The 22,259-nt window shown below is 40.6% G+C and overlaps 3 protein-coding genes across 3 annotated transcripts; 1 reads left to right on the forward strand and 2 right to left on the reverse strand.

Annotated features, from left to right (window-relative positions):
* The first annotated feature begins 1,204 nt into the window (after window positions 1-1,204).
* rb1 (retinoblastoma 1) lies at window positions 1,205-21,952 on the forward strand. Its single transcript, XM_010781850.1, has 27 exons — window positions 1,205-1,419; window positions 2,338-2,458; window positions 3,103-3,206; window positions 3,488-3,622; window positions 3,709-3,747; window positions 4,125-4,174; window positions 4,394-4,504; window positions 4,856-5,001; window positions 5,119-5,196; window positions 8,888-8,997; window positions 9,082-9,159; window positions 9,915-10,002; window positions 10,099-10,215; window positions 10,315-10,371; window positions 10,690-10,721; window positions 10,873-10,949; window positions 11,053-11,276; window positions 18,515-18,630; window positions 18,942-19,084; window positions 19,342-19,487; window positions 19,577-19,681; window positions 19,774-19,887; window positions 20,012-20,160; window positions 20,537-20,567; window positions 20,674-20,816; window positions 20,906-20,952; window positions 21,056-21,952. Exons 1-27 carry the CDS (start codon window positions 1,313-1,315, stop codon window positions 21,118-21,120), a joined length of 2,733 nt encoding a protein of 910 aa, XP_010780152.1. The 5' UTR covers window positions 1,205-1,312; the 3' UTR covers window positions 21,121-21,952.
* Window positions 11,387-14,568, reverse strand: LOC104954666 (lysophosphatidic acid receptor 6). The gene is made up of 2 exons (XM_010781836.1): window positions 13,957-14,568; window positions 11,387-12,877 (listed from the first exon to the last, which is right to left on the reverse strand). The coding sequence occupies exon 2, from the start codon at window positions 12,820-12,822 to the stop codon at window positions 11,842-11,844; it is 981 nt and encodes a 326-aa protein (XP_010780138.1). The 5' UTR covers window positions 12,823-12,877; window positions 13,957-14,568; the 3' UTR covers window positions 11,387-11,841.
* LOC104954664 (lysophosphatidic acid receptor 6-like) lies at window positions 15,522-17,833 on the reverse strand. Its single transcript, XM_010781834.1, has one exon. The coding sequence runs from the start codon at window positions 17,206-17,208 to the stop codon at window positions 16,108-16,110; it is 1,101 nt and encodes a 366-aa protein (XP_010780136.1). The 5' UTR covers window positions 17,209-17,833; the 3' UTR covers window positions 15,522-16,107.
* Window positions 21,953-22,259: the final 307 nt, after the last annotated feature.

Here is a 22,259-nt window from a genome sequence, read left to right on the forward strand (position 1 = left end):
AGATGATGGTTAATGGTCCTGCCCTCAACAGCTCTACGTCAATTATGGGATGTCATCATATGCCGTTTCCATGGAAACGCATCCCTCGCCATAACAGACGATGTCGCTCTACATTAACTCCTATGAAAATGTTCAAAAAGTGCTCAAACTTCACATGTGTGCTAACAGTCCAGCCGTGAAGACATCTACGGGTCAGTTTTGATATTTCTTCAAATGCCGTTGCCATGGCAACACAATGCTCACCATGAAACACTGTTTTCTCATAACTTAAGTGAAAACGATGCAGCCATCAACGCATCTAAGCGCATTATGGGATGTCATCAAATGCCGTTGGCATGGCGACAGATCATTCGCCATCAAGTTAGTTAAAAAGTTTGCACTTCAAATATTCTGCTGCTTTTACAAGCCTTTTTACTTTCTTTTCTTCTCTCATCACACATTCAAGCCCCCAGTGTTCATGTATCATTTCAATCTAAATTCTTCACTTTCTTCTTACACATTACATTTCAGCATAGCAGTTTAGCATCAGCTTTTCAGCATAAAGCATTCCCACTGGCGATTTCTTCAGGAATTGCATTCTCTAGTTCTAATATGCTCCTCTGGGGAATGACTAAAAGTGAAGACACTTCGTAATAACCATAGACTGGTAATAACCTAATAAGTAAGGGGAAAACAAACGACAAACAAATTGAAATGGGCAATGTAAAGAAACGAATATTAACGATCTACGTCATTGTACTGAGAATATAATAACAATCTACTGCCTGAAATGTTGAGTCGCCTATGTTTTATCTACAGTACGGGGCAGCGGACAACCCTTTGTAACTCCTCTGTATGGCGGGATAAATGCTAATGAGCGGATGTTGCGTATATACTTTCCCGCGTTTTCCTCTTGTGAGTTTGGGTGAGTTCGTTTAAAGTTATCACGTGATCCCACTGAGCGCACGCTTCGTACACATTCAAATTTTAAACAACTTAAGAGAAATACAAATCTATTTAAAATTCACAAACGATCATAAATGGTTAGATAACCGGTTAGCATAACCGGGATTGTGAACATTGACTGTGGAGGGCTCCTAAACCTTAAGACCCCGCCCGCCATGGCACACCACCGCGCACTCCGGTGAAACAAAACGAACACCCTCTTCACCCCGGTTTCAGGAAGCCAGTCAGCCTGTGGGTTTTGTTGTATTGTTGCCACGGAACTTGTGCAGTGGGCTTTAAACATAGTGAAGCTCATTTGTTGCCTTTAATAAATTATTATTTAAAAAAAGATATATTATATTAGTCTGTTCGTAAAACGGACACAAAGATGCCACCTAAAAAACGCAACACGGGGACGACACAGAGCAAGGAGCTGAAGAGTGCTGAAAGTGTCTCTCCTGACAAGAAGGACAGCCCAGAGTTATCTGTTAAAAAGTAAGAGAAGTTGTTTTTGAGTTATTCAACAGACCGCGAATTAATTGTTCATTAAGTTACATTTGTTTACAATGTATCTTAATGTTAAGCTGTTTGTGTTTGACTCTTGCTAGCTAGCTTAACTGTTATTAACCGTCAGCTCACTAGCTAGCTCCTTCAAACAAAGTCATGCATGTATTCACAGCTTTAACTTCTTTGTTTTGATACACAAAGACTCTACAGTCACACTTGAGAAATTAGATATAACACTGTTACTACAAACACACACACATCTGAGTCTGGGACAGAGTTGGACTAGCAGTCAGGGATGTTGTTGTCATATCAGCAGTGGTGTAAAGTCACTAAGTTCATTCGCTCAAATATACTACTTAAGTACAATTTAGATATGCTATTATTTTACTTGAGTATTTTAATTGTGTGCTACTTTGTACTTCTACTGCACTACAATTCAGAGGTTAAAAGTGTACTTTTACTCCACTACATTTATGTTGTACCTTTAACTACTTTGCAGATTGGGTTTAAAAATGTTTAATATATAATCAGCACTTAAATTAGACATTATTTACAACTGGAGCAAATCCACATGCTACCCTGCAGTATACAAAGCAATTAAAATTAGCTCCATGTTTACCAGCTGTGATAAACACATTAATGCATCAATAACTATAATCGAAACATATAATATATTTATAATACAATGGGCCAATCTGCATAATGAGTACTTTTTACTTTACTTTCATTGTACTTTCACTCGAGTAACATTTGCAATGCAAGATTTTTTACAATAACAGAGTATTCCTAGAATGTGGTATTTCTACTTTCACTAGAGTACAAGATAGGAATACGTCTTCCACTTCTGCATATGGGCAGCATGTTGTGGTGTACTGAAACTGTGATTTTGTTTTCTTCTTCTTCCAGACACAGAGACAAGGACGCTGAATTTGTTACTCTTTGTAAGAGCCTTCATGTCACAGACCTGCTATGTGACCGTGCCTGGAAGCTGTGGAAATCTGTTGAAGACTCCATGGCGGAAATCGCTGTATGTATTTATATGTATATGACAGATTTGTAAAGATATAATCCTGTTTGTTGTCCTTTTGAGGCGATGTAATGGGCGGTAATAGGTGGATATGTATTACTTTGGATGAAAAATACACATTAGGAGAACAATCAAATATCCTGCGTACTATGCTGTTTGGTCAGATTGAAATGGCCACTATAGCATTCAGACTGCAGCAGTGACAAAGGAACATGCCATCACAACCAAACCCCTCTTGATGTCAGTGATTCAAAAGCTTTCTCAAATGATCCTTACAATTAAAAATATGTTTAAACCAAAGTTTATGATTATCCAAAGTAACTGTGGTACTACTCAAAAACTGTACTGTATTGTATTGCCTTTCAAACAGTATCTGAATACAGTATCAGACATGAAGGTACTATCGCAGTCCAAGTTCTGTTTCAGTTTGATTTCTAACCAGTACATTTAAACAGTCCGTAACAAAGATGTTTTTGCTTAATAGAATTATAACATATAAGGTGAGGTTGCTTTGTTCTAACAGATGAAATATCCCACTGATAATAGGACGGGATGATATGAATAGGATGGCATGGTGTCTGTGATACAAATAATATTGCTTTTCATTATACATAAGTTCATGTTCTTTTTTCACATAACTTCAGGACACTCAGAAAAGGGTGTGGGGAGCTTGTCTGTTTGTGTCGGGGATCGACGTGGATGTCTCCTGTTTCACCTTAACTCAGGTTCTGAAAGCAGTCAGTCTGAAGTAAGTACTCAACATGCATGTTGTTGACAAATACTCACACACATTAATGCATGTTATATCAGTCATTTCCATGGACAATCTGTAAATGGATAACGCATGGTTGCTTTTTGCACAATGGTCCAAATGCAAGCTGTGATGAAGTTGAGGTGCGATGCTGAATATTTTTGTATTTGTTCTCATTGATTTGCAGTAAATCTGAACCCTTTGTTTGATATTTAGACTTTCCTTCCTAATTTTATGTTCAGTTTTATACAATGAAAGCTTCTCACTCTCTTTTGTAGTGTAAAGCAGTTTGTGGATCTGGTGAGGAAGTTGGATGTGAACATGGATACTATAAGCACCAAAGTGAACTCAGCACTAACGCGAGTGGAGAAAAAGTACGATGTGACGCTGGCTCTCTACCAGCGGTTCGAGAAGTGAGTAAACTTAAAGTACAACTGCCTGATCCAACTGTTGAGAGCAGAGTTGTTATCGATAACATCCTTTTCCCCCTGTTTTTCAGAACATGCAAGAACATCTTTGCTTTGGTTTCTGATGACCAGTAAGTTTGACACTGCTTTCCCACATGAGTAAAGTGTACTTATAACACTTCATGTTTAGTCTGTTCTTGTGTTGTTGTTGTTGTTGTTGTTGTTGTTGTTTTTCTTAAAGATTGTATCTATTATTAACTAATAATTTTGTAAAATGTCAGAAAATAGTGAAGATCATCATGTTTAATATGTCCTAATAAGACATTCAGTTAAATATAATATAAAACAGGGAAAAACAGTAAATCTCCATATTTGAGGATCTATAATCTGCATTTTTGTTTTGCATGAAAAATCACTTTAAAGATAAATGAATAGTAGATTAATTGTTGCAGCGTTAATACGATGTAACTCAGGTTTATGATTAATGGTTAAGTGTCTCTTTTCAAAGGGAGAGGGAGACCACGCGGAGTTGCTGGACCATGTTTCTTTTGGCCAAAGGTAGGTTAACACATTAACAACAACAAACACAAGTAGCATCAAGCTGTTACTACACTTAATACTTTTCAAAGTGTTCCATCTTCTCCTTTCCATCCTTCCTTCCTGTCTGTGCTCAGCCGTAGAGCTCAAGTGAAAATGTTTCTCCTCACTGTCTGTTTTCATTGGTAGTGGTAGTGTTGTGAAGCAGCTTCTCATGTGCTGCATCTCTGCTGTTTCCAGGAAGAGCTTTGCAGATGGAGGATGACCTGGTCATATCGTTCCAGCTGCTGCTTTGTACACTGGAGTTATTCATCAAGCGCTGCCCTTCAGACCTTCTGCAGCCTCTTTACAGTGAGCTTCATTCCCATCTTAAGCCTCTGTCTTTTGTCATAATCCGTTCTGACTCCTCATCGTACAAACAGGTCTTAAAGTCGGAAAAGAAAAACGTCAAATAATTATCCCTCCTCTCAGTACCAAGGATGGACATGTGATATCAATTCAGTGTTTGCTTATAAGCATATGCAAATCATACTATAGTTGAACAATGAAGTAGTTTATCTGTTTAGAATATTATCTCTGTTATTCAAGGTTTTGGGCCATAGAAAATGGAAAACATAAACTGTACTTTGGACATTCTGTGATATGAAAGGACTTTTTACAGCACCTAGGGATTTTCTAAGCCCTTCAATGTTTTTCTCTCAGAATCAGCTCTCAGTAAAGTTCAGAGCCCTCCGACACGAACATCTCGCCGTAACCAGAGCAAAGTCAAAACCCGACCTCCGGAGCCAGAGGTGGATTTGCAGCTCCTCAAAACCTTGTGCGAAGAGAATGAATGCAACGCAGAAGAGGTCAGAGCCCCCCTCTTTGTATTGTCCTTACAGTCATCATGCACATGTCTTTCTTTGCCCTTCGATCTGGGTGTATTTATTCTCATTTGCCCCTTTTTATTCTAATTCTATCCCCAGGTGAAGAATGTATACCAGACCAGTTTCTCAGCTTTCCTGGACTCTCTGGATCTTTCCAGATCTTCAGATTTTCCTCAGGTAGGGGCAATTGCTTTTCATGTACTGTTTCTATTTGTTATCTCTTATCCCTCTCGCTGTGTTGAACGTGTAAGTGCTCATACATGTTTGGTTTCTCATACATAGTGTCAGGAAAATGTGTACTCAAACGGGGGATCCTTTCATATTGTCTCAGTGTCATATAATGCTGCTGTAAAACAAAGGAGACAGGATGCTACTGTTTACTCACACCAACACACTCCTCCTATCATGGTTACTAGACATATTTATTCTACTGGTACATTACCCCAATAACTAACAGGTGGCGCGCAATATTTAGAGTCCTATGTAAATAATCATATCCTGTTATCAATCAGGGGCCGTATTCACAAAGCATTTTATCTTACCGCTAGGAGTGCTCCTAACTCGCGCTAAAACATTTTACGTAGGAGTTTTTTCTTAAAAGTTATTCACAAAGCCGCTGAGACCTACTCATACTAAGGATAAATCACTAAGAGTGAACTAAGAGTGACGCGCCGTTGCTATGGATTACTTCGATTCTCGTGCATGAGTTTAGAAGCGGTCAGTACGGTGATTGGTTGTTCAGAGCAGGCGGTCTCGCTGAAACTCATCCGCAACATCCCACAAACGAGCGAACTAAATCACCGAAAAACAAGGAAATAGCCTAGGCTATAAATGTATTCCTATCAAATAGTTATGGACAGTGCAGTTAGCAGAATACACACATGATGACAAGTTTGTGCAGACCACGATAATGACGTTGTATATGCACGTTAAAGAGAGAGAGCAAACAATAAAAATACGTAAATTGCATTAAATCAAGGAGGCAATTAAAAGCACCCTGCAAACTATTATCCAATGAGCATATTTCCAGCACTTAAACACTTTCAATAACAGCCCATACCGCCGTTCAAGTCCCCCTATCATGATGAATGAAAACAATCTGCGTGTTGATGGAATACTACTTTCTTTCTATTGACGAACACGTCCTCATCTTTTGAGGGCGCAATTATTTTTATGTGCGTCCCGTCAATAGCACCGACCACACCGGGCATACCTGCAATTGCCATGAAGTTGGCTTTGATCCTGTGTAGTTGTTGATTGTCCAAAGGAAACCGGATAAACTGTTGGATGATATGTGGTCCAGAGAGCGCGTGGATGGTTTGGTTTATGGCACGGCTGACTGATGGTTGCGATATTCCTAAATCGTCGGCATTGCAAAGTTGCATTTTCCCTGTTGCTAAATATCGTAGTGTTGCCAAACATTTTATTTCCGGACTAATCGGGTTATTCCTGTTAGTCGGGGATGTTATTGCATCCCGCACTAATTCCACAACAATTTTGATACCCTCACGATTTAGCCTATATCTCTTGATCAATTCACAGTCTTCCATTGTCTCCAAAACATTTCGTCTCGCAGCCATTTTCAGATTCTTTGTGAATAGGTCTTACTGAGTTAGGAGTCCTCTCGAGGACTTTTAAGCTCTCCCAGACTTAGGTGCTACTTTTAGGCCTAAAATACTTTGTGAATTGCTCTTAGTGAATACAATTAGGAGTCCTAAATTTAAGACTGACACGCCCATTATGTTTCGGAGTTTCTCCTAAATTCGCCAGTTAGGAGCTACTTTTAGCCCTAAGATCCTTTGTGAATACGGCCCCAGATCTCTGTAAACACCAAACAGATCATTGCAGCATCCCATAATCCCCTCTGTTTCAGCCCTGTTCCAAAAGTGCTGATTCTGGGTCTGTAGCTTTAAATGCTAATGAGCTGCTCTGACACGCCCCCTGAGAAGATGATTGGTTTAGAAACACACAAAGGTGCTCTAGGAGGAGATTCAGGCTGATAAGGGTGTGTATGGGGGGGCGGGGGGGGGGGTTACCTTTGTTGGCTTATTGGCTAATGGTTAACACAACCAGAAAACATGTGAATCACAAAGTGGCCAAAATCCCTGATCAAGCTGCATTTCAGACAGGTTTTTATAAAACTGGATCAGGACAAACTTACAGCACTGTCTTTTACACTGTTTAGCACACAAAGTGTTTCAAATCTGGTGGCAATTGTGAAAAAAGTGTTTTATTAGCATTTCCAAACCCATTAGTTAGAGCCCAGTCAGAACATTGAGGGGTCTGATATCAGAACAGATATAAATAAAAGAGCAACTAACAATAACATATTTCCTTTATCTGGAATAGTCAAAAGACAACTCAAGCAACGGCTCCGTGGAATTAAGGGACATACTGCCATGTTGCACGGAGTAAGCTGCGGTCGGTTCCTGTAAATCACATATGTATAGTCACTGTTTTTCAGAACATGTAACCAATACGATTGAATGACACACCACAAAGTAGTCTAATGTTATGTAGCCCATACGTTTCTGGTAATTTCAAATGAAGAGTGCACGTCATAATGCACGTTAGTCACTGCTAATCAACTGTAACCTTTGAAATAAACACTCTTCACAGAACTCGGATCATGCCTAGTCAACTAATACACGCATTTCATTTCTATCGACAATCAGCGGCCGGCCCTCGGCCATAGGCGTATAGGCGAACTGCTAAGGCACATCAACCATAGGGGGGCGCGAAAATTTAAAATTCAAAATAAAAAAAAAGTTTAGAAATAAAATAATAATAATAATATAATTTTATAACAACACAATTTCCCGATTTTTGGATCAACAAAGTAGCATCTTATTATCTTTATACGTAACAGAACTAAGCCTATATTGCGCTACAGCGCCCATAGACCTATGGTTTTAATTTTATATTTGTGTTAATTTAAAATAAGTCAAACTCCAAAAACGTATACAGCTTCTGTGTGCTTTTAATTAACAATTGGAATTTACTGTGTCAGCGGGCCGCGTTTAATTAACAACAACGAATACAGTTTAAAAGGGGAGTGATTTGTAACATCCATAAAGAAAAACGAAAATTGTTTAAGTTCTGCTTCAATATGGGTGTTGAGAGANTTTAAGCTCTCCCAGACTTAGGTGCTACTTTTAGGCCTAAAATACTTTGTGAATTGCTCTTAGTGAATACAATTAGGAGTCCTAAATTTAAGACTGACACGCCCATTATGTTTCGGAGTTTCTCCTAAATTCGCCAGTTAGGAGCTACTTTTAGCCCTAAGATCCTTTGTGAATACGGCCCCAGATGTGTATGAGGTTCATTCTGTAGTCAAGTTTCTTTTTTTAGATGTTTACTTTTTGAGATTCACATCTTATCAGATACAGACACAGAGTTGCAATCTCCAGACAAGTTTTGTACGAGGTCAACGAGGACTCCAGACGTTTTGATTACATCCAAATTATTGTCGTGATTTTGCATGGGTGTAATGATGCCGCTGTGCCCGTCTTCGGGCTGTTTACAACAGAACTACTGTGTGCAGGGGTTTCTTGTGACAGTTTCTGTCTCATTAGCTGATCTATATGATTGCCGATCCATCTTTCATTTTTCAAATGTTCCATTTGTAACATTAATTTAGGTAATGAAATGTAATGCTTTTGGGGAACTCAAGATAACAATAAAAAATAAAGAGTAGTTAGGAATTCTACCACAGTGAATTGTCTTACACAGCAGGTCGTGGTTTTCTCACTGTCAAAAATATAACTTTGAATGGAGTTCTCTTCAGTTCATTGTGTTCTGCAGAACCGTTCAAAAGAATGGCAGAAGGCAGAGTAATGTAAACCTTTTCTTTTTTCTTTTTCAACAGGCAAATGACATCAACCAACAATATGAAGAGCACTACCTCAAGAGCAGAGACATTGATGGGCGGCTGTTTTTTGACAGAGATGAGACTGTTGTGCCACCTAAAGTCGAGATGTAATGTCCATTATCATTCAGAGTCTGGTTCATCACTTTAAATCGTTTAAAGAAACGTGTTTGATAATTGGCTCCTGTTTTCAGATCACAGGTGGAAAGAACGCCAAAGAAGAACCTCCCAGATGAAGATGGCCTACTCATCCCTCCCCAAACTCCAATCAGGTGAGCTCACATTTTCCTCTTTTAAATAATCATTTACTGTCATCACAGTGGAGTAGCGGAGCCCCGCCCTTCAGGAACAGAGCGGAGGGAGAATGTGAATACACAAAGCAGTGGACACTGAAGCATGCACATACATTGGACAAATAACATAGGCGTTTAGTTTATTTAATAAAAGAGCACATGTTCAATGTGAAAAGTGACCGTAGATAGATTACTTCAGTTGCAATTTGGTGCCCGCCAAGACAATGGTAGGGGAAACACTTTGATAAATATAGATACACTTTTTGTTATATTCCATGGAATGCTCTTAACATCCCGATAGCAATGAATATCTTAAGTGTTTGACAAAAAAAACATACAAAAGTGTCATCTGTGGAAGCCGTGGTACTGTAAAAAGCATGACCAATCATTTTAGTCAGCCTGTCAGCCTTCCATCTGTGCACAAACTTATCTCGTGCCCTCATTGGTGATGTGCACGTTCGTGTGTGTTGGAGGAGGGGCTCTGTAAGGAAGTGGCAGATTTTTTCCGGCTGTGTATTTTCAAATTCTAGCGCACTCAAGCTGGTTTCTCCAAAATTACCTACCCCACCTTTAATGTGTACTGTATATGTTCCTACATATTGAAGTCGGGCATTTGAGATTGTTCTGGTATTTCTTGCGCCATATGAAGATTGTTACCCATATTTCACTGTGTGCATTGTTCTGGGTTTATGTCCATCCTTCAGCACTGTCTGATTTGTGTTTTGTCCCATCAGAGCTGCGATGACCTCCATCCAGCAGTTGAGAGGGGACCTCACCTCCAGTGGAGATCAGCCATCCACTAACCTGGCTACATATTTCAAAGTGAGTCTCTCGAGGGGTTGCCACTGATTAAAATGCCCCATGAAACTTCACCTTTACCAACTTAATTGGACCTGCTTTCCTCTCACCTGTGATCAGAATTGCACCGTGGACCCGACGCAGGGAGTGCTGAAGCGTTTGGAGACCCTCGGGCAGGTGTTCAGCCAGAGGTTTGGCCAGGCTGTCGGCCTGCGCTGTGTCGCTCTCGGTTTGCAGGTATAAACCAACACTGAAGAAGACAATGAGCAACAATGGCAACACTCCAGTGCTTAAATAATCTTGTGTCTGACTTGTGTGTATTCTTTCCTCTTTCAGAGATTTAAACTCGGCGTCAGACTGTATTACAAAGTCATGGAAGCTATGCTGAAATCGGTAATTGGTTTATTTGATTTATTAAGTTTCCAACTGTCTTTTATTTACTTACTTTGTATTTGCATTGTTTTTATTTATTTGAAACGCTTAGGTAAGTTTAAATGTAGCAGTTCCCGGTTTAACCCAAAACAATGTATCTTAGGAATCCATAATTGATAAATCTACTTTATATTTGCTAACAATAACTTCTTTGCCTTTTTTTACTTCCTATGCTTTAAAGAGCAAAGAGAATATCTTAATGAAGGCAACTACCATGATCTGTAGACTTTATACATGTCTGAAATAACGTATTCATGTTGTTCTCTTACCATTTTATAGGAAGAGAAGCGACTTTCCGTGCAGAATTTCAGGTATGTGTTTTTTATTAAATCCCAATTGTGAACTCAGTCGTTGTAATGACTTGTTCATGCATGCTTTATATATATTTTTATTTGAGGTGAAGAATAGATAAGCGTTTAAGAGTTATTTGCCTTGAGCTAAATCAAATGGTTTTACTTCCAGTAAACTCCTCAATGACTCCACGTTCCACACATCACTGCTCGCCTGCGCTTTGGAGGTAGTGATGGCGACATATGGAGGTAATTTTCAAACTAAATGGGAAATAACTGTCGTATATAATTCCTTTCATCTTACAGTTATCTGTAGCAAGTTGTAATAATGTTGTTTTCCTCTCATGATTAGAGAGCAGTTTTAAGACTGGAGGATACAACCACGGGGGCTCTGGTGATCCCGTTGAAACAAACGTGTGTTTCCCCTGGATCCTAGATGTGGTCAACCTCTCTGCGTTCGACTTCTACAAAGTCATCGAGAGTTTCATCAAGGCGGAGCCCACTCTGAGTAAAGATATCGTCAAACATCTGGAGACCAGCGAGAACCTCATCATGGAGAGGATTGCATGGAGGCCGGTGAGTTTGATCTCTCATCACCACTACAGTATGCTGGCAATAATCTCTCATGTTAAAGAGCTTAATGCATACACAACATGTAAATATGACATCTTTAATCATTTGCCAAAGAAAAAAATACACACAATTATTTTCCTAAAGTATTATTACTACATTTTAAGAATTACATAAACAGGATCAACATACTTTATAAGGTTCGTGCAGCATTCTGGAAAAGGAGGCAACATGTTACATTCACTACATATAAAGAAAAGTCACGGCATATCAATATGTTAATGGCTGATTAAACTGTCGGAGTACACAACACAAAAGAACTAAGCTGTCATTGTGCTTCTTATAGTAGCATGGCACCAAAGCAAACACACAAGCCTGCTCAACGTTATAATTCCTTACAATAATACAGAGTACATGTTCAACACACACAGAGTTATCTTAGTTTAACTTCTGAAGAACTGCAGCCACAGTAGGAGCAACAGGATGCTGTAGTAGTAGAATAGAAAAAGTCCTGGACAATTGAATGAATCTTAATCGAGTGCTTTTAAGATAATGATAGAAATGATCTGTGTTACTGGCTGCCACTGCCTCCCCCGGGCGCCTCCCTGTGCAACATGCTGCTGGAGAAATAGTAGATGAGTGGATTTAGGCAGCAATTGGAGCTTGCTAGTGAAAGCACCACGGGGTGCACCGCCTTGGTCACCTTTGCCAGGCCACAATAGGGCAGCAGTCCCACGTGTGTGAGAGTGTATCCCAGGAGGTTGACGTGATAGGGGACGAAGCAGAGCAGGAAGATGCCGAGCACCCAGTAAATGATGGTGAGAGTGTGCTGGCGTCCTCGGCGCTGGCTGCGAGAGCGGTGTCTCGGATGGCGAAGCACCCTCAGCACCCTGCAGTAGCTGCAGAGGAGAAGCAGAGCGGGCAGCAGAAATGAGCCCAAGACGAGGCCCAGAGCTACCAGGATGATTTTGCGGTGGCGTTGGGAGGAGGGGTCCAGCAGACAGGGCTGGTGCTGGTGAGCGGCTGCAAAGCGCAGCAGAGGCAGACTCACACTGAGCCCCAGCACCAGGCACCAGATCCCCCCACTCACCAGCTGTGCGGCACGCAGCCTGCGGAGCGTAGAGGCCAGCGGGTGCACTACGGCAAAGTAACGGTCCGCAGCAATGCACACCAGGAAGAAGATGCCCCCGTACAGGCTGATGTATTTGAGGGTGAAAGTGAGGTGGCAGTACGCCACACTAAAAGTCCAATTGGACAAGTCTCCTGTCTTGGCTCTGGCCCGCTGGTAGTAGTAGAATATTCTCAGAGGCAGAGAGATTACAAAAAACATGTCAGCAGCAGAGAGGCTGACCATGTAAATGGCTGTGCTGTTCATGGTGCAGGGAGACAGACACAGTCTGCGCAGAGCCAGGCTGTTGGTGACCAACCCCAGCAGGAAGATGATGCTGTAGGACACCTGATAGAAGGTGAAGCGGTAGCTGGTGTCCACCGTGCAGTTAGACAGAGGGGACACAGGCTTGGCTGCCACATCACTCATATTCCACACGTCCATGTCTTAAAATGATTGACTTTTCCAGCACACAGTTAACGCAGTGTCACTCGTATACCTGGAGGAAATAAGATTAAAGTGAGTGAAAAGAACAGGTTTAATGGCAGTTAAACCTGTAGCTCGTAAAGTCTTATTAAACTCTGCTGTTTTTTATGGAATGTAAATATGTTGAGGTGACATGAATACACAGCTTCAGCTAACATATATATATATTTCATATGTAAGGATACAGTCTAACTGTCAATAACGTTTTGACTGCAACTTCCTGCTCATAAAACAAGCAAACATGTAGTTTCATTACATGCAGTGGGGTGGGGAAAAGAATCACCTCACTGGAGTGTTGACACCGTTCCCCTGCAGTAAAATCACATTTGTTGAAGTTGATTGTTATATTTGAGTCTTTATTGGTAAGAGTATGATTGTGAGAACTCTTTACAAATGTCTCTTTTTCCTGCGTTTGGAATACATAACGTCATCAGGATATTGTTGTACCTTGTCCTCTTTTATTTTACGTAATTCTCTAAACACTCCAGTCCCAAAATAACTATTGTGTTAAACAATACCGATGACTGAAGAATAATATTATTAAGATACATTTTCAAATACACAATGTGAGACTGTTTTGAGTCCATGAACATCGATCATCACTTTCAGTCTCTCGATTACATTTTCATTTTTTTTTTTTTTAATCATCAGCAACAATGTTGACAAGACTCCTTTTCTCTATGACCCAAGGAATTGAAACATATTTTCTTCAAAACTCTTTTTCTCCCTTCATATTTAAGTTGTCTGCATTATTGATCTGAAATCCACTCCTTTATAATCCTTCACTTGTCACACTGAGTGTCTGATGAGTATCCAGCTGTTGAAATGATCTTGATGTTGTTTTAAAAATTGCAAAGCATGTTTTGTGTCCTAAGATCAAATCCTATTCGATGGTTCCTTAGCCCTAAAAGCCGAAGAAATTCTCAAGCATTGTGCATTCTGTCATTAGATACTTGTTGTGGATTCAACTGTTAAGTTTCTACTACATCTTGATAGGCTTATACAGTAAATTGCTGTTTTCATTTAATTAAATTGAAGTATTTTCTAGTCTTTGCATATAAAACTGAGAAGGATATTGGAAGATAAACTCACCAGTATCAAGTCGCAGTCATGAAGTGATTCTTGAAGACAGCTGGATCATTTGTTAGGATGCTGTAACGGTGCACATGCTACTGATGGGAGCAGTTCACGCCTACACCTACTCACAGGTCAGGGTCTCCCTCTCTCCCCCTCTCCTCTCCCTCCTCTCCTAGCCGCATGTCTTGTAGTTTGTTTTATTTACCTAATATAAAAACATTTTATGAGCTTTAAAATGACTCGTCACACAGTTGGCTTAAGGAAAGACTTGTTATTTTCAACAAACGACTTTTCTTATTTGACTACATTTTGTGATCAGCCTTACAATTAAGCACAGGTTGTTTCATGACTGTCATGGTGGGTGTCATGTTTATGGCTTCTTGTTAAAAACATACACGCTTGATTGGAGGTAATCATTAACTGTGCTGATAAAGGAATAGCAATAATTCACTGAAAGTGTGTCCTGTGTGTCAGCCTTGGGTCTGGCAGGGATCAACAAGTCAGTGTGTAGATCGGAGTCAGTGGATAATAGCCTTTTCATGTAATGTGTGTCTGAATTATTCAAACAAATCAAAATGCAGTAAAGAGGGATTCTATTTCATTTTCACATCAGATTTTCCCAAACAAAATTTGAATTTATTTAAAGCTATGTTATGCTCTGTTTGAATAATCTTGATTTGGAGAAGATTAGGCTAATAAAACATTACCATTTAACTACACACCACTTGGTCCTTATCAGACACATTTAGATGGAAATGTATAAGTAATATATGGGGAAGACAACATGTCTTGATTGAGAAACTGGAACATGGTTGTGTGATTATCAAACCAACCCTCATTTGAATGACCTACCCTGCTTTAAAACCAGTTATCCATTAAAATATTGCTTTTATGCTTATTGGAAAAGGTCCAGCTGCTTCTTTATATTAAATCTATTTAAATGGTGTAATCAACAAAGCCCAAACATAGCAAAAAAAGACTTAATAAAGTGCGGGTTGCTTTTCTCTAAGATGCCAGTTTTAAGTTTACATTCCGAGTTATTTTCCAGATCTTTCTCAGGATTGCATTAATGTGCCTTATTTTGTAAACGCACTTCTCCCTCGTGAGGCATGTTGTCGCTCGCCTGCTGTCACTGCAGACCCTCGGGCAACATGAGGAATGCTGCAATGCTCAGTCTTGCAGCACACCGCTTCTCCAAGAATGAACAAATATTCAAGCTGCAGCATATTCCACTTTCTCTCAGCTGTTTTCAACAGACATAATGGTCCGATGTGTAGCCAGCCTAGCTGAGATCTTTTAAATAATTCTCATCAAATTTGGCTTGTCTACAGACATAACCACCTATTGAGATAAGGCCATTGGCTGTGTTGACCGATGCAATGTGCATCTGTTAAACATTGAGTCATTGTGCCTTCATAGCGCACAGTACCTGTGGTTGTGTCGCTGGTGCTTTATGACTAATCAGTGTCGACAAACCATTCGGTTGCACCCAAAATGTTTCATATGAAAAACTGATACCCTGATACTGTCAAATATATCACCACACTATCGAACAAGTTACGAATTTCAAACTCAAAACCTTTTAAGTTAAAAATGCTTTTATTCGCTTTCAGTGTATAGGGAAAAAGCTGCTATTGACGCAATTCTCCATAAAGTGGTTCAAAGCCATAATCAGGCCACAAATACTTGTAAAATGAACAGTACATCAAAAGGGTTGTAATACTTGTTCAGCATTGCCAAAGCAGACTTTTTAAAAAGGAGAATCTGCTCTGGGAAATAAGACTAAAGTTAAGATGTCATCTGTGCAAAAGCTGAAACTTATTTTCAGCCCAGTGCCCATTACCATGGCTAAAACACACACCTGTCATTTCCACTAATACACACTTGTTTTCGAACTTGCGTTGTGAACTGGTAGCCCAGACAAGAGTATCTATGCTGCGACACACTTCCTGTTCTTCCTTGACTTGTTCCACTCTTCTATCGACTTAAAAGGGATCAGTGTCTTAACTCCAAGTCTAAAGTCTCTGCTCTGTGGCGTCCAGTAGATGAGAGTAACTCCTTAGTAACCGTTGTGTTGATGTGTTGTTATTGAGGTCACCTACGTCCTCAGATTGAAATCACCAGCAATCAATTCATTATTTATCATGTTCCATAATGGAGTCGACATCAGACTGTGGACTCATTGTGAGTCCACAGACTCTGTTGGGCTCTCGGAGACTGCAGGGCCAGGCTTTTGGGTGTTGTGTTTGGACTGCTTTGTGAGCTGTCCATCGTTAGTCTCTCAAATAGCCTCGCACCATTGTGCCATACTGTGGACTTGCGTTTGATGGAGCTCTGAATGGTCTCTGAAGTGAAGTAGTAAATGACTGGATCAAAGCAGCAGTTGGTCACTGCTATGCACAGCGCTATGGGGTAGATGGTTCTGACCACAGATTCTACGTTGCATCCCTTTAGGACTTTGGAGCGGACCATGGCGTAGAATATGAGATTAATATTGTAGGGAATGAAACAGAAGCAGAAAACGAAAAGATGCACAAAGATCATCCTTAATATTTTTGTCTTGTTGAGGGTCCCGCCGCGGGAGAGGACTTGGGGTTTCCTCAGTTTCCGTAGCACCATTATGGAGCAGAAGACATTGAGCAACAATGGGATGATGAAGCCCACAGTCTCAATAAACACCACCACCTTGGACAGCTCCGCCTTCCACTGATTTTCAGAGTAGTTTTCAAAGCAGAAGTTGGAAGAGGAGTTGGCATTTTTGGGTGAAGTGGTGTCCAAAAGAAATCCAGTGGGAATGCTTCCAGAAAGAACCAACACCCACACTGTGCAGCATGCCAGTTTGGCGTTCCTCTTAGTACGAATTGCCTGGGAGCGGAACGGGTGCACGATGGCCAGGAAGCGGTCGACACTGATGCAGGTGAGGAAGAGGATGCTGCCGTACATGTTGGTGTAGAACAGGGCCACAGAGATCTTGCAGAGCACGCTACCAAACAGCCAGTCGCGTCTAATGAAGTAAACAATCCGAAAAGGCAGGCTCAGGACAAAGAGAAAGTCTGAAACTACAAGGTTTATCATGTAGGTCGTGGTCTCGTTCCGCAGCTTCAGTGTACAGCCAAAAATGTAAATAGCCACCATGTTAAATATAAGACCAACAACAAACACCACGCTGAAAACCGAGCTGTACAGTGTGTACTTGAAGCCGTCATTCTTGCTGCAATTCATGAAAATGTGAACGGAGCTTGGTGTGGTTAAGGTGTAGTTATCCATTTTTATACCGGGTTGTAACTTTTACAGAGTTAAAATGTGCTCCTCAATCGTGTACTTGTGTCAGTCATAAAAATCCAGTCTCTTAATCCAACCATGTGCTCTAGGCAGCGAAACGTTACGCTTCATTTGGGTAGGAAATGCAGTCCTTGAATACTAAAGAAGGCTCAGTTTGTGTGGTTATCTTATATACCAGAAAGTATACGGCAACTCCTCAAAATACCTGTATTAGTATCCAAAGTCCTTATGTTCTGAAAGGGAAAGTTCTGCAGTCAAAAGTCCTCGTTCAGAACGTTTCCCAGTCTTTCACAGCTCTGATCCCCTGTGAGAGTAGAATCGTGTGCCTCTCCTCAACAGCGTGAGCATTCAAGTGGTTCTTCCCTTCTTTTGTTTCCTGTCAGTTCCTGTAGCAGCCCCGCGCGGCATGGTGTTTGTTCCTCTTGAGTTCCAGAGGTTTGACTCTGCTCCGGCCAGACTGGAAACCAGAAAGCTCTTAGCAGGCTGCTGCTACACAATGATCTACTGGACTGTTCAAACACACAGGGAGGAGCGTCCTCTGGAGTCAAAGTCCTCCCATCACTGCTTTGTTTTTACACTCATTTGAATATGTAGTCTGACATTGTTGTGCTGCATTATTTTCTTCTTGACTGATAGAGGTGTGTTTAGATCAACTTCCCAAATCTTAAAATTGTACTTAAATAAACAGGCGTTTTTGTTTCCCTAAATAAACATTGCAGTGTTGGCATCCGCTATGCATGCTGTCATAGCAATCGAATACAAGTGTACTTTCAAAATGTGTAATCCGCTACAGCCGGGTGTGGCATGTTTTGCACAAAGAATGTGCTAACGACAGGTTTATACCTGCAGCCGCTGTGCAAATGGCTGAGTAGTAAACCGCACCCACTGCCGTGTATGATCTCAACACTGAGTTTTGGCCTGGTGTAAAGATGCTGATAATCCAGTACTACACTGCTCTGTATGTCATTTCATCTGGAGTTAAATGTTGTTTGAGAATTGTTGAGGATATTTACAGTGTGTAGGCAGGATTGGATATGTTGGTATTTAGAAGGTCTTTCAGTTATCAGTCAAATCAGATAGGATGCTATAGGGAGTGTCCTTGGGTAAATTGTGTATACTATGAGGAACAGACATATCAGCAGCCCCTAGTTATAATTTGACAGGTGTGTTTTTGCAAAGGAAATTAGGTGTGTAAAATGTAAATGTTTTTCTGAATAAACATGTAAGCCATGAAAGAGGCGGCAAAATATTGTAAATATATTTATATATAATCCTGTTTGTGTCTCTGCAGGGCTCACCACTGTTTGAGCTGCTAACACAGGAGCATGAGAGCGGCGCCGCAGAGCAGGTGGAAACCCCGGCCAGTTTCAGCCAACCGCTCCAGCACAACCACACTGCAGCCGACCTGTGAGTCAACCACAACCTACTTATCTCTCGGCCAGTTGCAGTTCTGAGAACTTTATTACACTTCCTTAAACTGTTGGGAAACCACTATGACTCATTACAACAAGTCACATAGTGTACAACTTGAATTAAGTTATAGTTGCATTGCATGTATCATAATACTAGTAAAAAGACATTGTTACATTCCATGACTAACTCACCATGAGCCTTTCTCACCTTGTTTTACTAAAACCTCCCATTGTGTGATTTTAACATATTGTTATCTTGAATGTTTATGATGTAAATGACATGCGGTTTCCCTATTGTCCCTACAGATACCTCTCCCCCATGCGTCCCGGCTCCCGTGTTTTGCCTCCTGACTCCCCCGCCCCGCCCAGCTCTCAGGTTTCCTCTCAGCCTTCGACCCAGAACGCACGACTCCCAAAGTCCAACTCTCTCAGCCTCTTCTATAAAAAATGTAAGCTGACTTTCCAACCGAAGATATTTATTCTCATTGATCAACATCACTGTCAGAAAAATGTTCAACTGTTTTCCCTTGGTCAGATTGAGGTCACTGTGACCTCCCAAAGCATGTTTTTGAAGTCAAAAATTAATCTTCTAATTATGACTATTTCACACAAATATCTAGGGAAGCTCCCGTGGAGACATACAACACAAGGTGACAAATCAAGTTAATTCATTTCCAACCGTCTCTGTGGTGTCCTCTCTCTGCAGTGTACCGCCTGGCCTACAGCAGGCTGAAGATCCTGTGCTCCTACCTGCTGTCCTCGCACCCCGAGCTGGAGCCCATCATATGGACTCTGTTCCAGCACACGCTGCAGCACGAGCACGAGCTGATGAGAGACCGCCACCTGGACCAGGTAACCCTAAATACACCCGTCTGTTTGCTCTTGCCTTTTTTTGTCTCTGTTTTTTACATCAAACCGCCTCTCATTGTTCTCTCCTGCAGTTGATGATGTCAGCCATGTATGCCATATGTAAAGTGAAGAGCGTTGATCTGCGCTTCAAGACCATCGTCACAGCGTACAAGAACATGGCCAACACCAACCAGGAGGTGACACCTTTAATGCCAACAACTATCCTTTTTTTGCTTTTTTAATCACACTTCATTTCAATGTTTTTGTGAACATTTTTTGTTTGTTGCAGACCTTTAAGCACGTGTTAATCTCCGAAGGCCACTACGACTCCATCATTGTCTTCTACAACCAAGTGTTCATGCAGAGGCTGAAAACCAACATCCTGCAGTACGCCTCCACCAGGGTGAGCCCCCCCGACCCCCCCCCTCCACCACGTTGGATCTGCAGTTTGACTTTGATACAGTCATAATCTGATAAACTAACACGGCTAACAAACCATCTCATTGTTGCTGTTCTGTTTCTTTTAGCCACCCACCCTCTCTCCGATCCCACAAATACCGTGCAGCCCCTACAAGTTCCCCAACTCCCCCCTCCGGGTGCCTGGGAGCAACAACGTGTACATCTCCCCTCTGAAAAACCCCCGCATGTCCCCGGGGATCATGACTCCTCGCTCCAGGTGAGAAAAGTGTTTTAAAACTTTTTTTAACTGCCATAAAATTACATATTACTAATTAATTTCCACTTTTACTTTGATCCATCACTTCATTCCCTCACTACCATATAATCATGTCTTTTCAGAATTGTAACCCTTTAATAAAACTGTTTGTTCATGTCATGTAACCATTCTTTTTAATGAGAAAATAAGCATTTATTTTCAGTTGACTCAATATTATACTTTATGTTTTTCTAATAATTTAGATTTTGATGTATTGGATCAAACAGTGCAGAACATGTATTATCCACATAGGGCAAACCGGATAACATTCCAACTTCACTTGCAAAAAACACGATCTTCACACAACTTTCTCTCATTCGTGTTTTTCCCTTCACAGAATGCTGGTTTCAATCGGGGAATCTTTCGGGGTGCGTACATCTTCTTTTTAAAATCACTGAGCATTTCATTCAAATTAATCTGCAATTCCATTTATTTTTTCTCTCACTTACTCTATCTGTCTGTTTCCATCTGCAGCTGTCCAACCGCTTCCAGAAGATCAACCAGATGGTGAACAGCAGCGACCGCTCCTTTAAGAGGGCTCTGGACATGGGCTCCGGTCCGAAGCCCCTGAAGAGGCTACGCTTCGACGTGGACGGGCAAGATGAAGCCGATGGCAGGTTGGTCACAAACAGGGTTTTATTTACAGCACAATGTATCATGGCATACAAACATGAATAGGGCTCACTGTCTTTGTTTTTATTTACAGCAAACCTGGAGGAGAGTCTACTCTCATACAGAGGCTTACAGATTTGAGTGAGTGCAAACCGCTTTATATATTATATGAAATCTTCTTCATGTGTCCTTGCTGTCAATCACATCTTTGGTCCTCTAACATCTTGATGATTGGTCTCTGTAGGCTCCACTCGGAGTCGCGTGCAGGAGCAGAAGATGAAGGAGGACGCAGAACTGAGGAAGGAATAACTCTATGCTACTGAACCGACCTGCACTGTTTGTCACAACGTGAACACTATTTCTACTGTTCACACACAAAGTGAAAAACACCTTCCTCTGTACATTTAGTATTTGATTTTAGTTTGTATTTAACTTCGTCTTTGAGGAGTAATATGTGAATATAGAGGACTTTCTCCTCTTTGTGTGTGTTTTTTAACTGAATAATGGATGAGGTCATTGAATTTCATTTGAATTTTTACTTTAAAAATGTAAGTGTGTTTTAAGAGTGGTATTAATTTGTGGGTGTTATTAGGAATCATAGTTTTCACTCTCAAGGAGGTTCGCAATTGTCAAAGCGCTGTCGAGGTGTATCGTTGGTTTTCCCGTTAAATAATTCAGTTGAACCAACATTAGGAGCTTCGTATGTTGACCGTTCTTCTTTTCAAATGTTTCTATCACGATGCAACATTTCAGGTGTTAAATCATGATCCTTCTCTTCAGAAAGGATTAAATGTCGCTTCAGATGGAAGTCCAAATGTCTTTCCGTGCAGCGTCTTTACTTTCAAACTCATGTCTTGAATGGGAAAATTCTTAGAACACCTAGAAAAAGTTTAGTTTGTGTCATAAAGTGGAACGATTAGATGAGACAAGGACAATGATATAGTTTATCATTTGCACTCAACCAAAATGTGTAGTATCATAGGATCTGATGTACTGCTCATTTATCTTTCTGTATACAATAATAGTAACTTTTGTATTACTTTTGAGTGGCTACACATCAAACGCCTCCTGATGTGTTTTATCTTAACGACTATTTTCCATGTTCTCAGTTAACAAAGAGTTGGTAAAGGGGGGTGGGGGGTGATACATACAAACCACATACAGCATTAATTTCAACTCAAGTACTACAAGGGAAAACATTGCTAGAAATGTCAACTACAGAGTTCATTTTTTTATTAAAATGTGTTTATATTGTACTTTATTGAAGTAGTTCCTTGAAAATGTAGTAAATATTTCTTTTGAAAATATGATTTGGTTGTTTTCCGTTATTGGCTGTAACTGAATAACCAGCTGAAAGACTGAGCATTATGATTTTACTTATTCTGATTTGTATTCGATGTCAGGGCTGTTACAATGTGCTCTAAGGGGTTGTGTGGTCTTTTGACAAT

This window comes from Notothenia coriiceps, unplaced genomic scaffold, assembly GCF_000735185.1.
Source record: "Notothenia coriiceps isolate Sejong01 unplaced genomic scaffold, NC01 NC01_scaffold00000493, whole genome shotgun sequence".
NCBI lineage: Eukaryota > Metazoa > Chordata > Actinopteri > Perciformes > Nototheniidae > Notothenia > Notothenia coriiceps.

What these genes read in the sequence shown, in the direction of transcription:
- rb1 (XM_010781850.1), top strand. Translation starts at nt 1,313, where the DNA reads ATGCCACCTAAAAAACGCAACACGGGGACGACACAGAGCAAGGAGCTG. An exon ending in CATGTTTCTTTTGGCCAAAG is followed by an intron (nt 4,175 to 4,393) that starts GTAGGTTAACAC and finishes TGCTGTTTCCAG; the next exon opens with GAAGAGCTTTGCAGATGGAG. An exon ending in GTGTCGCTCTCGGTTTGCAG is followed by an intron (nt 10,216 to 10,314) that starts GTATAAACCAAC and finishes TTCCTCTTTCAG; the next exon opens with AGATTTAAACTCGGCGTCAG.
- LOC104954666 (XM_010781836.1), bottom strand. Translation starts at nt 12,822, where the DNA reads ATGGACGTGTGGAATATGAGTGATGTGGCAGCCAAGCCTGTGTCCCCT.
- LOC104954664 (XM_010781834.1), bottom strand. Translation starts at nt 17,208, where the DNA reads ATGGATAACTACACCTTAACCACACCAAGCTCCGTTCACATTTTCATG.